This window comes from Elephas maximus, chromosome 1 (assembly GCF_024166365.1).
Source record: "Elephas maximus indicus isolate mEleMax1 chromosome 1, mEleMax1 primary haplotype, whole genome shotgun sequence".
NCBI classification, from domain to species: domain Eukaryota; kingdom Metazoa; phylum Chordata; class Mammalia; order Proboscidea; family Elephantidae; genus Elephas; species Elephas maximus.
In genome coordinates this window covers 239897342-239915934 of record NC_064819.1, presented here as the reverse complement: position 1 = coordinate 239915934, position 18593 = coordinate 239897342, and the positions used below count along the sequence as shown (strand labels likewise).

Sequence of the window (18593 nt, the reverse complement as noted above, 5' to 3'; positions counted from 1 at the left end):
TGGACTATAGGGTCACTGTGAGATGGAATCAATGCAGTGGCAGTGGGTAACAGTGAAGTCATCAACCCAGTCAGTCAGTAAACATAATGGCCTTACAGTGGGCTAGGCAGGGGTTTCCTTCCTGCCCAAGTGTGCGGAAGAAAGGACAGGGAAATGCACGGCGTATTTGAAGGTATACTTGCATTTTTTACAGGTACACCTTGATCCCCACCTCCATACTGCTCGGCCTGGGAGGCGCCCCCCTCTGGTCCGCCCAATGCACGTACATCACCATCCTGGGAAACAGGCACGCAGAGGAGGCAGGCGAAGCCAGCAAAGACGTGGTCAGCCAGTACTTTGGAATCTTCTTTCTCATATTCCAGTCGTCTGGTGTGTGGGGCAATTTGATTTCATCTCTGGTATTTGGCCAGACTCCCACTCAAGGTGAAAGACAAAAGAGCATTTACTGGCCTCGGGGTGGCAGGGATTTCAGTGGGATCGCTGAGAGAGGGTAACTGACCCAGGTTAAGGACAGGTCTTTATTCTGTGAAGTCTCTGGGTGGTGCAAAAGATTAATGTGTTCGGCTGCTAACCGAAGCTCACTGGAGCTTCAAGTCCACCTAGAGGCACCTTGGAAGAAAGGCTTGACAACCTACTTCCAAAAGTCAGCCACTGAAAACCCTATGGAGCGCAGTCCTACCCTGACACACATGGCGTTGCCACGTGTTGGAGCTGACCCGAGGGCAACTGGTACTGGCTTTGTTCTCAGGGTAATTTGGGCAGGTGGATAAGGCCGTGCTTCAAGAGGTGGCTCTCACTTGGCTGTGTTTCAGAGTCACCTGTTCCCAGGGCTCTTCCCTGGGAAAATCCGGGTGGGTCTATGGGCCCATCTTTTTCACAGTGCCCCCCTGATTCTGGTGCTGCATCCCACAGCCAGCACTGGGGAGCCGTGGCCAGGGGCCATGTCCTGTGTAGTCTGGGCAGTCGAGTCATTACTGCCCTTTTACACTCTTTAAAAACTGGTTGGACTGATTTATTTTTCCACTGCATTGAGTCTTTTAAACGTTCCTTTTAAGACCACTTATCCTTAAACTGATTGGAGTGTCTGATGGGCTGGTGTCTGAGCAGATCTTTGTCTGCCTGACCTTGCCCAGGCAGGAGCTAAAGCAGTGTCTGTCTGTGCCTGCCCCCTTTGATGTCTGTGTGAAGGATTTAAACCAACGGCTGAAGAAAGAAATCTTATCTGTTCTTGCAAGAAACCTTTCCCAATGGAGAAAAAATTCCTGACTGCTGACCATTACCAGGATTACTTCTCTCCCTTCCTTGTGGCTGTCCTTCTTGCCATCCCATATAAAATCCCGCCTTTGGGAACTCTGTAACCAAAACCTTCTGCCCTTTCTCCTCATGTGACGTCATCACTTCCTAAATGCATCTACAGAAGGGAGAACTCTATGGTTCATACTTTTCAATTGTAACTCAGTACTGCTGTTTCTGTCAGCAGCAACGCAACAGAAATGGAGACGGAAGTCGACTCTGGCGTTACTGGTTGGTAAGGGACTGAAAAGTTCACTTTGAAGGCAGTGGTCACAGGACAGAGCTCGAGAGCTGAGCGCATGCATGTTTCCCAGCCTTTGGTGCTGTGGCCATCACAACGCCTTCTCACCAGCCAAGAAGATGCTGTAGGGTTTTACGTGGTGACATTTCTGTTATGAAAACAATAAAACACTGGATATTCTTTCCACACGACATCTCCAACTCTACAGAGGTTCTGATGCTGTTCCGACTGACAATCACCAATGGTTCAAATTTTATTCTTTTAACAGACAAGGAAGCTAACATTCACGAAATATTAAATAACCAGCCCAGGTCATGTAGCTGGCTGTAGACACTTCACAGGGAGCCCAGAGCTCCTGACACCTGGTATAACTGGCCTTTCTTTGTGATTTATTTTTGAAAAGTTGAAAATTTTCAGTTATGTTAGGAAAATAATATGACAACTAACAAAAAAAACTCATGAACTTTGAGTTGAATCCGACTCATGTTGTTGTTGTTAGGTGTCATTGAGTTGGTTCTGACTCATAGTGATCCTATGTACAGCAGAACGAAACACCGCCCAGTCCTGCCCCATCCTCACAATCATTGTTATGCTTAAGCCCATTGTTGAAGCCACTGTGTCAATCCATCTCTTTGAAGGTCTTCCTCTTTTTCACTAACCCACCGCTTTACCAAGCGTGATGTCCTTCTCCAGGGACTGATCCCTCCTAACAGCATGTCTGAAGTATATGAGACATAGTCTCGCCATCCTTGCTTCTATGAAGCATTGTGGCTGTACTTCATCCAAGACAGATTTGTTCATTCTTTTGGCAGTTCGTGGTATATTCAATATTCTTCATCAATACCACAATTAAAAAAAAAAAAAAAAATTTTTTTTTTTTTTTTTACAATTTAAAGGCGTTAATTCTTCTTTGGTCTTCATTACTCATCATCTGCTTTTGCATGCATGCGAAGCAACTGAAAACATCATGGCTTGCATCTGGCGCACCTCATTTTTCAAGGAGACATCTTCGCTTTTCAACACTTTGAAGAGGTCCTTTGCAGCAGACTTCCCCAATGCAATGTGCCTTTTGATTTCTTGACTGCTGCTTCCATAGGTGTTGACTGTGGATCCAAGTAAAATGAAATCTTTGACAACTTCAATCTTTTCCCCATTTATCATGGTGTTGCTTATTGGTCCAGTTGTAAGGATTTTTGTCTTCTTTATCTTGCAGTGGAACCCATACTAAAGGTTGTGGTCTTTTATCTTCATCAGTAAGTGCTTCATATACTCTTCATAGGGTTGCTATGAGTCGGAATCAACTTAACGGCACGGGGTTTGGCTTTTGGTTTGGTTCAGCAAGGAAGGTTGTGTCATCTGCATTACACAGGTTGTTAACGAGCTTTCCTCTGATCCTGGTGCCCTATTCTTCTTCATACAGTCCCGCTTCTTGGATTATTTGCTCACCATACAGACTGAATAGGTATGGTGAAAGGATACAACCCTGACACACATCTTTCCTGACTTTAAACCAGGCAGTATTCCCTTGTTTGTGAAAACAACTGCTTCTTGATCCAGGTACAGGTTCATCATGAGCACAATTAAGTGTTCTGGAATTCCCATACTTCACAATGTTACCCATAATTTTTTATGATCCCTACAGCCGAATGCCTTTGCATAGTCAATCAAACACCGGTAAGCATCCTTCTGGTACTCTCTGCTTTCAGCCAGGAGCCATCTGACATCAGCAGTGATATCCCTGGTTGCACGTCCTCTTCTGAACCCAGCTTCAACTTCTGGCAGTTCCCTGTCCATATACTGCTGCAGCCACTTTTGAATGATCTCCAGCAAAATTTTGCTACTATGTGATATTGTTCGATGATTTCCACATTCGGTGCGATCAACTTTCTTGGGAATAAGACATGAAGATGGAAGCATACTTGAGAAATACAGAGCATGTTCTTACCTTTTGGTTTTCCTTCTTCAGGACATAAATACGGATCTCTTCCAGTTGGTTGGCCAGGTAGCTGTCTTCCAAATTTCTTGGCATAGACGTGTGAGTACTTCCAACACTGCATCCATTTGCTGAACAACTCAACTGGTATTCTGTCAGTTCCTGAACCCTTGTTTTCCTCCAGTGCCTTCAGTGCAGCTTGGGCTGCTTCCTTCAGGACCACTGGTTCCTGCTCATATGGTACCTCCTGAAATGGTTCAACGTCCAACAATTCTTTTTGGTATAGTGACTCTGTGTATTACTTCCACCTTCTTTTGATGCTTCCTGAGTCATTTAATATTTTCCCCATAGAATCCTTGAATATCGCAACTTGAGTCTTGAATTTTTTCTTCACTTCTTTCAGCTTGAGAAATGCTGAGCTTGTTCTTACCTTTTGGTTTTCCATCTACAGGCCTTTACCCGTGTCATAATACTTCAGTTCATCTTCTCGAGCTGCCCTTTGAAATCTTCTGTTTAGCTCTTTTACTTCATCATTTCTTCCCTTTGGTTTAGTTGCTCGATCTTCAAGAGCAAGTTTCAGAGTCTCTTCTGACACCCATTTTGGATGTTTCTTTCTCTCCTGTTTTTTTGATGACCTCTTATTTTCTTCATGTATGATGTCCTTTATGTCATTCCACAACACGTCTGGTCTTCAGTCATTAGTGTTCAATGGGTCAAATCTATTCTTAAGACGGTCTCTAAATTCAGGTGGAATATACTCAAGGTTGTACTTTGGCTCTCGGTGACTTGTTCTAATTTTCTTCAGTTTCAACTTGAACTTGCATATTAGCAATTGATGGTCTTTTCTGCAGTGGGACCCTGGCCTTGTTCTGACTGACAATACTGAACTTTTCCATCATCTCTTCCGATAGACATAGTCGATTTGATTCCTGCCTATTCCATCTGGCAAATCCACGTGTATAGTCGCTGCTTATGTTGGTAAAAAAGGTATTTGCAATGAAGAAGTCATTGGTCTTGCAAAATTCTGTCATGGGATCTCCGGCATCGTTTCTATCACGAAGGCCATACTGTTCAACTACTGATCCTTCTTCTTTGAGTCCAACTTTTGCATTCCTATCATTAGTAATTATCAGTGCATCCTGATTGCATGTTTGATCAATTTCAGACTGCAGAAGTTGGTAAAAATCTTCAATTTCTTCGTCTTTGGCCTGAGTGGTTGGTGTGCAAATTTGAATAATAGTTGTATTAACTGGTCTTCCTTATAGTCCTATGGGTATTATCTTATCACTGACAGAGTTGTACTTCAGGACAGATCTTGAAATTTTCTTTTTGATGACGAACACAATGCCTTCCCTCTTCGAGTTGTCGTTCCCAGGATAGTAGACCGTATGACTGTCCAATTCAGAATGGCCAATACCAGTCCATTTCAGCTCACTAACGCCTAGGATATTGATGTTTATGCATTCCATTTAATTTTTGATGACTTCCAATTTTCCTAGGTTCGTTCTTTGTACATTCCAGGTTCTAATTATTAATGGATGTTTGCAGCCATTCTTCTCGTTTTGAGTCGTGCTACATCAGCAGATGAAGGTCCCGAAAGCTTTACTCCATCCACATCATTAAGGTTGACTCTACTTTGAGGAGGCAGCTCTTCCCCAGTCATTTTTTGAGTGCCTTCCAACCTGGGGGGCCCATCTTCCAGCACTATATTAGACGGTGTTCTGCTGCTCTTCGTAAGGTTTTCTCTAGCTAAATCTTTTCAGAAGTAGACTGCCAGGTCCTTCTTCCTAGTCTGTCTTAGTCTGGAAGCTCAGCTGAAACCTGTCCTCCATGGGTGACCCCGCTGGTATCTGAATACCGATGGCACAACTTCCAGCATCACAGCAACATGCAAGCTTCCACATACAACAAACTGACAGACAAGTGGGGGACAGAGTAGAAATGCCCCACAGGGTTTCTAAGGAGTGGCTGGTGGATTCGAACTGCTAACCTTTTCGTTAGCAGCCAAGCTTTTAACTGCTATAACTAGACTTTCTTTTTGATCTATTTTGAAAAGTTGAAAAATTTCAGTTATGTCAGGAAAATATGACAAGTAACTACTCTTTATTCCATATTTATTCTTAAGTGAATCTTTACAGAAAACAAACTACATTCACTCAAAGTGGCTCAAATCCAAGTATGCTGACACGCTGGAGGCAGATGTGTCCTGAGATCTGTGTTTTTTGGCCCTGACCTGCTGTGACCCTCGCCTTCTCTTTCACCTGTCCCCTCCACTCCCCAAATGCCCGGCCTCACTGTCTACTCTCGACTTCACAGAGGATCTTCCGGATGAGGAGTTCCTGCACTGTGGGGCCAGTGATTGCCTGATGGCCACCGAGCCCACCAACAGCACCCAGCGCCCGACCCAGGAGCTCATTTACACACTAGTAGGCATCTACACAGGTATGTGTATGGAGGGCCAGGGTGGGGGCCTCTTTCCTGCACTGAAAACATCATTACCCAAAGGATAATCTTTCTAGAGTCCAGCTACTAACAGGAAGGTTGGCAGATCGAGTCCACCCAGAAGTGTCTTGGAAGAAAGATCCGGCAATCTACTTTTGAAAGATCAGCCATTGAAAACCCTATGGAGCAATTCTACTTTGAAACACATGGGGTTGCCAGGAGTTGGAATTGATTCAATAGCAGCTGGTTTGGTTTAAGGTCCCTGGGTGACATAAAATGTTTGTGCTTGACTGCTAACGTAAAGGTTGGCAGTTTGAACCTACCCAGCAATGCCATAGAAGAATGTCCTGGTGATCTGCTTCTGTTAATTGGTGACCCAATTATTTTCTGCTTTGAATTTTTTGTAGATACCAAGTGTTTTCACTAATGGAAGGTATGCCGATTAAAAGACCAATTCAGAATTTTTATTATGAGTTACAGGTTTTGATACTTATTATCTGGGATCCCGTTTGTCCCAGCAGACCCCAGAAATTGTAAATCCTGCTGATATTAGTCAATGATAAAATCGTTTATTTCATGTCTTGCAAATTTGCAAAACATAAAGACACCCAGTAATGACTACACATACATACATTTTATTTTAGTCTTCTTCTTCTTAGCCTTTTTTTTATTTTTCATGAAACTCTTCAAAACTTTTCTTAGTTATCTGGTGCTGCTATAACAGAAATACCACAAGCAAATGGCTTCAACAAAGAGAAATTTATCCTCTCAATTTTAGGAGGCCAGAAGTCTAAATTCAGGGTGCTGGCTCTAGGGGAAAGCTTTTTCTCTCTGGTGGTTCTGGGGAAGGTCCTTGTCATCAATCTTCTCCTGGTCTAGGAGCTTCTCAGCACAGGGACCCTGGGTCCAAAGGACATTCTCTGCTCCTGGCATTACTTTCTTGGTGGTACGAGGTCCCCCATGTGTCACTCAAATACCAGCAGGGTCACCCATGGTGGACAGGTTTCAACTGAGCTTCTAGACTAAGTCAGACCAGGAAGAAGGATCCAGTGGTCTACTTCTGAAAAGAATTAGCCAGTGAAAACCTTAGGAATAGCTGCGGAACAGTGCCTGATAGAGTGCCAAAAGATGTGCCCCCAGCTTGGAAGGCACTCAAAAGACGACTGGGGAAGAACTGCCTCCTCAAATTAGAGTCGACCATTAAGGTCATCGATGTGGATGGAGTCAAGCTTTTAAGACCTTCATTTACTGATGTGTCACGACTCAAAATGAGAAGCAAAAGCAGTATAGGCAGGCCAAAAATATAAAACTAAAGAAATTTGAAACTCAGGAAAATTACCACTACTGTGTATTCTTCATTATAACAAAAGCAGTACTAGCAGCTAAGAAGCAGAAACAGCTGCCTTGGAATACTGCAGACCTGCTCATACCACCTGCTACACGTGGAAGCAATGACAGGACCCTAAGATTGAATGCAGGCTAAGAATGACTTATAGGACTTTGGAGTCTCTTGAAAAGTAGCACTGCCGTGTATTATGTACTGTTCAAAAGCTAGAAAAGCAGGGATCCAGTAACACCTGGAAACAATGAATGGCGTCAAGGAGAAAATGACCACTATGACTGAATGAAGACTGGTGATGACGTATTCTCGAGATAGTACATTCTAATGAGAACATAGCAACTGGGAAACATAGTGAGGAGGCTTATCTCACAAAAATAAAGGCAAACCTGTCAAAACTACAAAATTCACACACTCAGGCGGTATCACCTAAGATAATGCTCAGTCTAACCAAAAATGAGGCTCCAACTCAGGGCTCTTGAGTTCCACACATTTCAAAAGGCTCCCACCTTAAGGCTAAACCATTAAAATCAGGCTAGTTCCTTCCCAGAGAACTCCAGAGGCATAAAAATTGGTTGGAATACTGTATGTCCCATGAGTTGCCAAAGGATTAAGATTACAGCCAAGAAAACCCAATTATTTGGGCAGTTCTACTCTGTCCACATGGGGTCACCGTGAGTTGGGCTCAACTTGATGGCCACTAAAAACAACAACAATTACCTTTCTTGATTGAAATATCCCTGGAAAATGTGTTGGGCTGGGTCGTAAGTGGGTATTTTCTGTACGAAATTGAATACAGTAGATCAGTGCTGTCTCGTAGTTTTCTGTGATGATGGGAGTGTTTTATGCCTGCTCAGTCCCATGTGGTGGTGGTCTTTAGCCACATCTGGCTGTTATTTAAATTAAATTACATCTAAAATTCAGTTTCTGTCTCTCCAGTACATTTGAAGTACTCAGTGTCCACGTGGGGCTGGTGACACCATACGGGTCAGCACCACAGTGGACCACCCATTGGTGGATTGCCTATTTGTATTTCAACTATCTGCAAGTGACCCTGAAAGTCCATCACATCTCTAAATTGCCTTTTTTCTGAGGAATGTATTTGCATGGCTCCTCCTGATAGGTCCTACACCCCCGCATCCTCACATCCACGGAGCCTCATGGCTCCCAATCACTGGTCAGCAACAGAGCAAAGATATACAGACATTGGAAATTCATGAGAAAACCGTTGCCCAAAGGAGGTTAATTGTCATATGAGTTTTATCATATGACATTTATGAGCCTTATCCTTATGAGTCTTATCCTTAGAGTTTCTTTTAGCATAAATGGTTAAGGACTCAATTACTAGCCAAAAGGTTGGCAGTTCAAACCCACCTAGAGATGCCTCAGAAGACAGGCCTAGTGATCTGCTTCCAAAAGGTCACAGCCTTGAAAGCCCTATGGAGCACAGTTCTACTCTGCACATGTGGGGTCGCCATGAATGAGAATCAACATGAAGGCAACAACAACTCTTGTGTTCATGGATTTATTACAACTTTGAAGGGGACATCACTAGGGTTTTCTTTTGTTTTAAGCATTTGGGAGGGAATTTACATTCATGTCCTTGCTGAATCCATGAAGGTGTGAAATATGTCCCCCTTAAATATCAGATACATCAGATTTGGTGGGACCGAGCCCAACCTCCTCCTGAGAATCCAAGGTGAGTAAAGCTGGCAGACACAGGTGGGAAAAAAGAGCCCTGGTGGTACAGTGGGCCAACTGCTAACCGAAAGGTTGGTGATGTGACCCCACCAGGCCTTCTTCAGGAGAAAAGACCTGACGACCCGCTCCCTTAAAGATTACAGCCACGGGACCCTATGCAGCAGTTCTACTCTGTCATGTGGGGTTGCTATGAGTCAGAATCGACCCGGTGGCAACAGGTTTGATGGCGGGGAGCACCTTCATGGTGAGACAGAAGCTGCCGCCAACACCCGGGTCTCTCTCAACATCATGTCCAAGTCAGAGGAATGCAGAGAGCTCTCGTGAACAATCACGTGACCACGCGGGAAGCACATGTTGCCCAGCACACTAGGCCTTCTCTCCAGATAAAAACCTCACCTTCACTACACTTGCAGTCCAGTTCATCATCCCAATGCTTAAACCAAAAAACTAAGCCCATTGCCATCGAGTTGATTCCAACACATAGCCACCCTGTAGTACGCTTAGCGTCCAGTAAAGGGCACGTATACACCTTCGACTAACCAGGCTCTGATATGGTAGCTGTTTGGAGCAAAGCTCCCTGTTGACCAGTAAGTCCATCCTCCTGGAGCAAGTGCGTCCCAGGGGCTTTGAGACCGTGTGGGAGCTGAGTAAAGTTTAACCAGGCTGACAGAGGGGTGAGAGGGCGTACAAGCAGATGTGCACAGGGCACAGAGGCAGAGAAGACAGCAGAGCAGAGGTGCCCAGAAGCCCAGTGAGAGCTAGCAGTAGCTGGAGGTGGACGGAGGGGACAGAAAGGAGGGGTGTGTGTGTGGGTCACATGACCTGCTATGAGCAGATTGCAGAGGCTTTGGCACCATGCCAAGGGCTTGGGCACACTCAGATTTGTGTCCTAAGCTGACTCTGGCGGCAGCCTGGTTTGGAGGAACAGAGAAGCAATGAGTAGAGAGGTGGGTTAGGAAGCTGGTGTGATGATCCACACAGGAGGAAGGAGGAGCCAGGGGCAGGGCAGAGGGAGTGGAGAGAAAGAGTAGAGCTGAGGTGATTTTAGGGTAAAGACCAATGGGATTAACTGTGAACTGGATGTGGAATGTGGGGGAGAGAAAGAGGCCATAGCAACCCTGAGTTTACAGAACTCAGTTTTTTCTTTTTTATTGTACTTTAGTTGAAAGTTTACAGAGCAAACTAGTTTTTCATTAAACATGCACCGAGCAGCTGTGCTTTCCCCAGTGAGAGCCGCTGCCCAGGCCCTCTTCCCGTGTCTCCTCCACAGCAGCCAGGCCCTCTTCCCATGTCTCCTCCACGGCAACCAGGCCCTCTTCCCGTGTCCCCTCCACAGCAGCCCAGGCCCTGTCTATGCATTACCTGTCATCCTTGCTTCTCAGAGAATCCGGGATCCCGAGGCAGGGGGGACGTCTAGAAGCTTAGTCAAAGCAGACAGCACATATATGTAACACACAGAGAGCAGCTCTTATTATTCTGAGCACACCTTTCTGCAGGGTCTTATGTATGTATGTCTTCTTGCTTTAGCAAGACCATGTGACTATAAAGAAAATTGTTTCTTTATAAAGGAAAGGAGAGAAATGGACCACAGGATAAAGACCACCACCTCCCTCAAGTCATTTCAGGGATTTGTGGGGTTTGTCCTTCTAATTTAGTTTCGCCTCTTCAGATTCTCTTTAGAGTCATTCTTCTTAGAACTTCTTAGAGCCGTTCTCTAGAATTTAGAGCCGTGCTTTTTAGATTGCAGCGCGTTATATAGTTGTGCAACACCAGCCGTTTCCCGGTGGTGCCTCTCAGGAGGATCTGGGTAAAGGGCAGCTCCGGCTGCTCACGTCCTAACTAAGGGGAGTTGTGGTCCATCTCCCTGACCACCTCTCCCGTGCTCCCATGAGGCTTCTTGTCTGAGGAGGCACTTGCGTCCTGCTGCGCTGCTCCAAAGCTGAAGCCTCAGCCTGCAGGTGAGACGCCAGCAGGAGTTATACGTACGTGCAGCTAGTGGGAGGATGTCTCTTCTGCATTGTTTTACACGCAGTCCATCACCGAGCTGGGTTTGCGGTCCGCTTTAGCTACGAAGTGCCCAAGGGTGTCCCACATACCCAGGCCTAGTAACCCGCGGCAGCCTGTTTGACGGTTTGTCAGTGATCACAACACTAAAGAAAAGGAAGGGGGATAAACCCTTGCCTTAGAGTAGGTTTTGACTCACGGAGACCCCATGTGTTAAAGAGCGGAACTGCTCCGTAGGGTTTTCTTGGCTGTAATCTTCCCGGAAGCAGGCCACCAGGGCTTTCTTCCGCAGTGCCAGTTGGTGGGTTGAAACCACCAACATTTTGGCTCCTAATAGAGCGCAAACAGTCTGCCTCACCCAGGGACTTTAGAGGAAATGAAGGGTGACCATGACATGACAGGGGGTTGGGGGGCAGAGGTACTCGGGCTTCCGTGCAGTGTTTGAGAGACTTTATTAAAATGTTGAATTACCATGAAATTGGAAGGAGAATATGTTTAGCCAAAAGGGAAAACAGCTTACTTACAGACAATGAAGCTGAGAAGTAACTTAGTGCTTCTCCGGGTGGAAAGGTGTTAACTACGAGGTCCCTCTGAGGTGCGTGCCAGGGCTGGTTTTACCGTTTGGGGGGACGACTTGGAGGAGGGCTGGCCATGAGACCCACGATTCCAGTCACACCCGTTAGCTGTGCTGCGCAGCACGTGGTAAGCCGACTGCGGTAGATTACACAAGGGTTCCTGTCGCCTGTGAGAGACAGAAGGGACTTTAGGTCAGGCTGGTGAGACCAAGTAAAGACGTAAAACAATTCAAACCGTCTTTAAGGGATGGCAGGCCCCAGCCTCGGAGCTCAGAATTAGTGGTTAGAAATTACTCTGAAGGATTCTGTCCACCAGCCGGAGAGAGGAGAGATTGCCGCCCCCCAGAATTAGTCAGTGGTACCCAAACCCCAGGTGTAATTATCACTGCCGGGCAGAGAAAAACAGTGGGGACACAAAGATATCACAAAAGGCCCTTAAAATCATTAAGGGAATGAAAGGGTTTCCAAACAGAGACTACCCCCTCAATGTGTCATACTTGGCTTGCGTATTGCTGTGACGCTGGAAGCTGTGTAGTTCAAACACCAGCAGGGTCATTCACGGTGGACAAGTTTCAGCAGAGCTTCCACACTAAGACAGACTAGGAAGAAAGGCCTGGTCCAAAAATCAGCTAATGAACACCCTGTGGATCACATCAGAACATTCTCCATGTAGTTCTAGAAGATGAGCCCCCAGGCTGGAAGGCACTCAGAGTACACAGTGCTGCCACGCTGGACTCCAGCACACCAAGGATCGTGAAGATGGTGCAGGACCAGACAATGCTTTGTTCTGTCGTACACGGGCTCATCATGAGTGCGTAGCAACTAACAACAGCACTATAAAGAAAAAAGAAAAAGAGTAAATGTTTCTCAGTCTAGAGAACCAAAAAACCAAAACCAAACCCAGTGCCATGTGTTGATTCCGACTCGTAGTGACCCTATAGACAGAGTAGAACTGCCCCATAGAGCTTCCAAGGAGTGCCAGGTGGATTCAAACTGCTGACCCTTTGGTTAGCAGCTGTAGCACTTAACCCCTACGCCACCAGATTTTCCTGTCTAGAGAAAGGAAGAAAAAAAATGAAAAACCTAACCCATTGCAATTGGGTCAATTCTGACTCATAGTGGCCCTATAGGACAGAGTAGAACTGCCTCATAGAGTTTCTAAGGAGCAACTGGGGGATTCCAACTGCTGACCTTTTGGTTAGCAGCCAAGTTTTTAAGCACTGCACCACCAGGGCTCCAGAGAAAGGAAGGTTTATCAAAAAATCATATGTGTGGATGGTAGGTGCAAAGATTTAGCCATGAAGTTTTGTAATAATGAAAGTTAGGGGTGTCCCTTCAAGAGTAAAAAGAATACTTTTTCTTTCTTTCTTTTTTGTATAGATACCCCATTCGCAGGGTTCAAAATGGAAACATTGTCAAAGGACATACAGGAACAGGCTTCCCTCTCACCTGTCCTCACCGCCCCCTCTCCACTGGGAACCTGTGCCCTCTTTATTTTCTGGGCATATATTGTTGTTGTCGTTGTTAGGTGCCTTAGAGTCGTACAACAGAACAAAACACTGTGCCATCCTCACAGTCATTGTTATGCTTGAGCCCATTGTTGCAGCCACTGTGTCAATACAACTCATTGAGGGTCTTCCTCTTTTTCGCTGACTCTGTACTTTACCAAGCGTGATGTCCTTCACAGGGACTGGTCCCTCCTGATAAAGTATTTAAGATGCAGTCTTGCCATCCTTGCTTCTAAAGAGCATTCTGGTAGCACTTCTTCCAAGACAGATTTGTTTGTTCTTTTGGCAATCCATAGTATATTCAATATTTTTCACCAATACCATAATTCAAAGGCATCAATTCTTCTTCGTTCTTCCTCATTTGTTGTCCAGCTTTCCCATGCATATGAGGCGACTGGAAACTCCATGGCTTGGATCAGGCACTAATAGGAAATACTGAGTGCATATCCAAACAAGTAGATCTTTATACCCCTACGCGTTCACAACATGTGGAGGCACGTTGGACACACCGCCATTCACGCGGCCATTTATCTGCAAGACTTTCCCATTTAGTACATAAATCCTGTTTTCAAATGCACAATACCCTATGGCAGTTGAGATATCCCACAATTAACCAGCTCCTAAAAAAAAAAAAAAAAAAATTTTTTTTTTTTTATACATAGGTTTGGAATAAACAAAAATTGTGGTGAATGGTAAGCTTACGGGCTCATCATCTCAGGGTGAGACTGGCTCTTAGTAGAAAAATTGCTGCAAAGATCAGGATGAGAGAAACTGAGTGGGTGGTTAAGGGCACATCGGGGGTCTCTCCCTAATTTTTTGTATTTATGCCATGGAAGACAACATGGACCCACTGCGCTATGTCAAAGCCTGGAAGTGAGAGGCTGATCATAGAACCAACAGACGTGAAACCATGTCAGGATCCAGGTGACACTGGAGATCACTGGCTTGCCTGTCTAACATCACCTTAAACCTGGATTGAGATGAACCGTAGAAGTAGGGTGGCTGACGTGAATAGCTGCAAAGGACGCAGTCCCTCGCGTGCCTGGCCAGCTTAGCCCCAAGGGACAGTAGCTTCATTACAGACAGTGGAGCTGAGGAGTCACTTGGTGCATGTCTGGGTGGAAAGGTGTCAACAGCGGGGCCCTCTGAGGTATGCGCGAGGCCGGGCTCCCCCACCAGCACTGCAGCATCCCCCTTTCCCCTCCCATCAGGATGCGGCTTGCTGGCAGTCTTGCTCGTAGCAGTAGTTCTGGAACCAATACAAGATCCCCAGCAGAAAAGTGAAGGAGAAAAATTGCATCTGTGGTCCAACTTACTGGCGACTTTCAAGCTCCTCAGAGACCCGCGGCTGCGCCTCCTGATTCTGCTGCCCACGTACAGTGGCTTCGAGCAGGGGTTCCTGGCTGGCGACTACACAAAGGTACGAGGGCAGGAAGCCAGCAGCGCACAGCAGGCAAGGTCCTATTACTACGCCTGCTGGGCTGCTGACTGAGGATGCGGGGATGCCTTGGTGCCCCTACCTGAGGCCAAGAGGTGGGACAGGGGTCCTTGGTTGTTGGAGGTCTCCCTCGGTCCAATGACAGACAAGTTTATGATTCTAGCTTCCCAGGAACTTCCAGCTGGTTCCAAGGAACCAGCTTCCCAGGAACTTCCAGTTCACATGAGCTTTGAGTTCTCGTCTCAAGGGAAAATTTCGCTCCTGCTAAGTATCTGCAGGGGAACGCACCAAGGCTGTTAGCCGGGCAGCTATTACTGAGCTGTCACAGAGGGTAGTTCTTTGTGTTATATCTGCCAGTGACTCATGCTATATTCTCATTTTAGAGTGAGAAATAGGGGGAAACATTCAAATCCACAGATAGCATTGGAGTCCTTTATCATTCTAACTTTCAAATAAACATCCCAGTGTAGAAATGACTCATTATGGCTCTCAGGCACAGTGCTCCTCCCACCCATGATCTCCACCATCTTCCTGATTCACCTTACTGTTCTCTGCATGAAGGAACACCCCTCTCAGGGGCTGGTTGAGGTGGGACAGGAACACCAGGCACCCCAAGTGCCCCTTGCCCTGGGAATTTGGCCCAATCAGACCTGGAGCCCTGGTCAGCGTCCACCAGGGAGCTGCTCGCTAAGGCTTTTCTGGGGTTCACAGCAGGGTGGTCTCCTGTCCCAAAGAACCTTCACAGATATCAAGGGAGGGACACGCCAAAACTGGCTCTCAGCCCCAAAGCCTGTCTCCCCACTGGATGAGAGTGGGAGTTCTCTCTTCCAGGAAGTACTGGAGTGAGATGGGGTATGGCAGGAGCTGAGCAGGAACTGGGGGTGGTACCCTGTCCCACGGGCCCTTCCCTCTAGGTCTAGTCCACCCTGACCTAGGAACCCCATACTTCTTCACCCCATCTTTCACCCTCTCTACCACAGCAATTCCACTCTCTCCCTGTGAGGGCTTCTAAGTTAGCAGGGCAGACAATGGGATGCCGGTTAAATTTCAATTTCAGATAAACAACAAATGCTTTTAGTGTACACATGCCCTGTGCAGTATTTGTGTGTCCTGTATTTTATCTTGCCCCTACTCCCAGGACAGCTTTGGTGGGGAGTCTGAGAAGTTCAAAAGTCTGAGCAAAATGGCAAATCGTCCACATGGTGTTTTGGGCAAGACCTCTCTGCTTCTCCCATCAGACCTGCCATTGATACCCCAACCCACTGGCAGCCGCAGGCTCTGCTGCCAGGCTTTGGTGGAAGCCTGGGGGTCCTGTTCCCTCCTCTGCAGGTCTGTCCTTGACTGGCATTCCTGGAGGGAACACGGTCAGCAGGTCTGGTCAGTACTCCTGGTTGGAGACCATTTAACGTGGTCGCCGAGGACACTTACTATCGAGATTTCCACCCACTTTCTTCGCATCCTCTTTTAATTGTCTGTCTAGTAGGAAGAATGGTTTCTGTTAGCCCCTGTGAAAAATGCCTAAGATGCCACAACAGAGGGCAAAGACATGGAGAAGAATCTTGTCCAGATCTACTCCCAATCATTCCTTCTTTGTTCCTGTCCCAGAGGGGGTTGTTTTTAGAATGCTCAGCCTCGCTCTTGTACACTGGGAGTTGGAGGGTCAAATAGGTGTGTCGGCTGCCACCTGACAAACAACGATTTCGTGTGAACTGTATCCCCTGATCAAACTCTCATGTGGGCTCAGCCCTGGTACAGGTGCAGCTCCATCTGACCCCTGCTCCTCCCCCGCAGTCCTATGTCACCTGTGCCCTGGGCATCCACTTCGTGGGCTACGTGATGATCTGCTTCTCAGCCACCAACGCGCTGTGCTCCCTGCTGTACGGAAAGCTGTCGCAGTACACAGGGCGCGTCGCCATCTACGTGCTGGGTAGGTTGGGCCCTGGCCAGGGCAGCCCTAAGCATGTGCACTGTGGAGGGGTGAGGGCGACGCCAGGAGACCTTGCCTTCTCTCTGTTCATCAGCGAGCAGGAGCTGTGTCTCCCCTCACCCAGTCCCCAGGCTCTGGACCACAGCTACAGGACTCAATTCCTGCCCCAGCTCACTCAAGGGTGGGCATTTGAGGTATGGCCAGACCTGTGCTACATCTGCAAATAGTCACAGGAAGGGTCCTATTGGCGTCCCCACACCTAAGACAACTGGCCACCTCCATCTCCACGGTGGTGGGCACTCACGGCCCTGTGGCCTCAGTGCTGTGAGCTCAAGTGGTTATGGGAAGAGTCCCTTTGTGTCACCTCATTTATGCCCACCCACTGCCTGTCTCCATGTGGATGGTGGTGGACACTCCCATCCCTGTGGTCCCCCCCACACCTGCAGGCTCCCTGACTCACCTCTGTGTCCCTACTCCTAAGCTGGCCTGTCCCAGTCTGGATGGCAGTGGGCACTGCATCCCTGCCCCCCCACCACGCTTAGGCCACCTTTGTGTCACCTCATTTGAGCCCACTGCCTGGCTGTCTCAGTGGGTGGGCATTCACTTCCCTTTCCCCTCCCCCCGCCCCCCACAGGCGCACTGACCCACCTGTGCTGCATCATTGCCCTCCTGCTGTGGAAGCCCTATCCTGACCAGCTGGCTGTGTTCTTCATCTTCTCCGCCCTCTGGGGCTTGTCAGACGCTGTGTGGCAGACCCAAAACAACGGTGAGTCAAGGCCCGGCACCAGCCCCCTTCCAAGTTTCCCGACGGGGTCTCCTGTGGGTTGGGAGAGCAGGCTCCTTGGGGGTGGGGGACATCGTGTGCCCAGAGCCCTGTGGGAGTTGGCCTAGGTCCCAAGCAAGGACAGTGGGACCAGGCAGTGGGACAGGCCAAGAGCTTCCGTCCTGACGTCCTGACTCTGGGTCTGAGAGCTGTCCTCTGTGCGCTTACTCAGGCCGTGATGTAAAAGGACAAGTTCCAGCTCCTTCAGGTGGGGCCTGCAGACTGTGGGCCTGTCCTGCTCACCCAGGGCCAGCTCTGCCCGGAGGCAGCCTTGTGTCCCTGTGGGGACGGCCCCTTCCTGACTGTCCACCGCCCTCATCAAGAGCATTCTGAGGAGAGTCGCAGGGCCCCAGCCAGGGCTGGGGACAGGAGACGAGCTACACTCTGGGAGGGGGCACCACATTGTGGCCAGCCACGAGAGCGGTCAGCCTTCTGGAAGTACGGCGTGGGGGTATGGGGGGAGGGGAGATGAGGAGAGGCTTCTGCAGAGGGGTTGGCTGGAGTCAGACTGGATGCCGATGCCCTGTCCTCACCAGACCTCACGGCTGACCGGGGCGTGCACACAGCCACAGGCAGGGTGGACGGTGAGCCTGCAGAGGCCCTAAAGGAGGAAAGATTGGGCAGGAGGCCGGAGGAGTGGTGTCCAGAGAAGTCAGGGGAGGAAGGGGCACCTCCACGCTCTTGGAGTGCAGAGCAAGGAGGTGCAGGCTGCTTACACTCGAGGGGCCCGGCGTGGAAATGGAGCAAAGAGGTGCAGGCAGCTTACATTCGAGGGGCCTGAGGTGGAAATGGAGCAAGGAAGCGGAGCAACTACCAGGGAAAAGATTGGCAGTGCCAGGGGGCTTTTTTGGTTGGTTGGTTGTTTTCTGCAATGAAATACTAGTTGCCACCAAGTCAACTCTGACTCATGACGCCCCCACATGTGTCAGAGCAGAACTACACTCTGTAGGGTTTTCGGTGTCTGATTTTTTAGAAGTAGATCACCAGGCCTTTCTTCTGAGGTACCTCCGGGTAGACTCAAACCTCCAACCTTTTCGTGAGTCACTCAGCACGTTAGCCGTTTGCACCACCCTGGGACTCCTGCCAGTATTTGTAGGGCAGCTGAAAAAAAAATCTTGGAACGGACCTAATCCTGTTGGATTTAAGGAATTTGAGTTCCAGTCTTTCCTCCAGCCTCAGTAATGCAGGTGGCTTTAGTGACGTTCTGTACCCAAATGGCTCCTGGCCATAGTCTGGTTTGCTGGTATCAAGGTCAATGACTGGAAGGGAGGAATGACTGGAACTGCTCATGTGCAAGTTATGTGATATCGCTCAACAGAACAAATGCTGACTCAGTGCAGGAGAGGTAAACAGAAAGTCACTTCGGCTT

At 47.9% G+C, this 18593-nt stretch overlaps 1 protein-coding gene across 2 annotated transcripts in view; it reads left to right on the top strand.

Moving 5' to 3' along the window:
* Nucleotides 1-18593, top strand: part of UNC93A (unc-93 homolog A) — a 145514-nt gene that overhangs the window by 114509 nt on the left and 12412 nt on the right. For both annotated transcript variants that reach the window (XM_049905450.1, XM_049905442.1), the window contains exons 4-8: nt 194-423; nt 5784-5909; nt 14248-14456; nt 16266-16401; nt 17036-17167. In XM_049905450.1, the coding sequence (XP_049761407.1) occupies nt 194-423; nt 5784-5909; nt 14248-14456; nt 16266-16401; nt 17036-17167 (833 nt within the window). The remainder of the gene's footprint in view (nt 1-193; nt 424-5783; nt 5910-14247; nt 14457-16265; nt 16402-17035; nt 17168-18593) is intronic.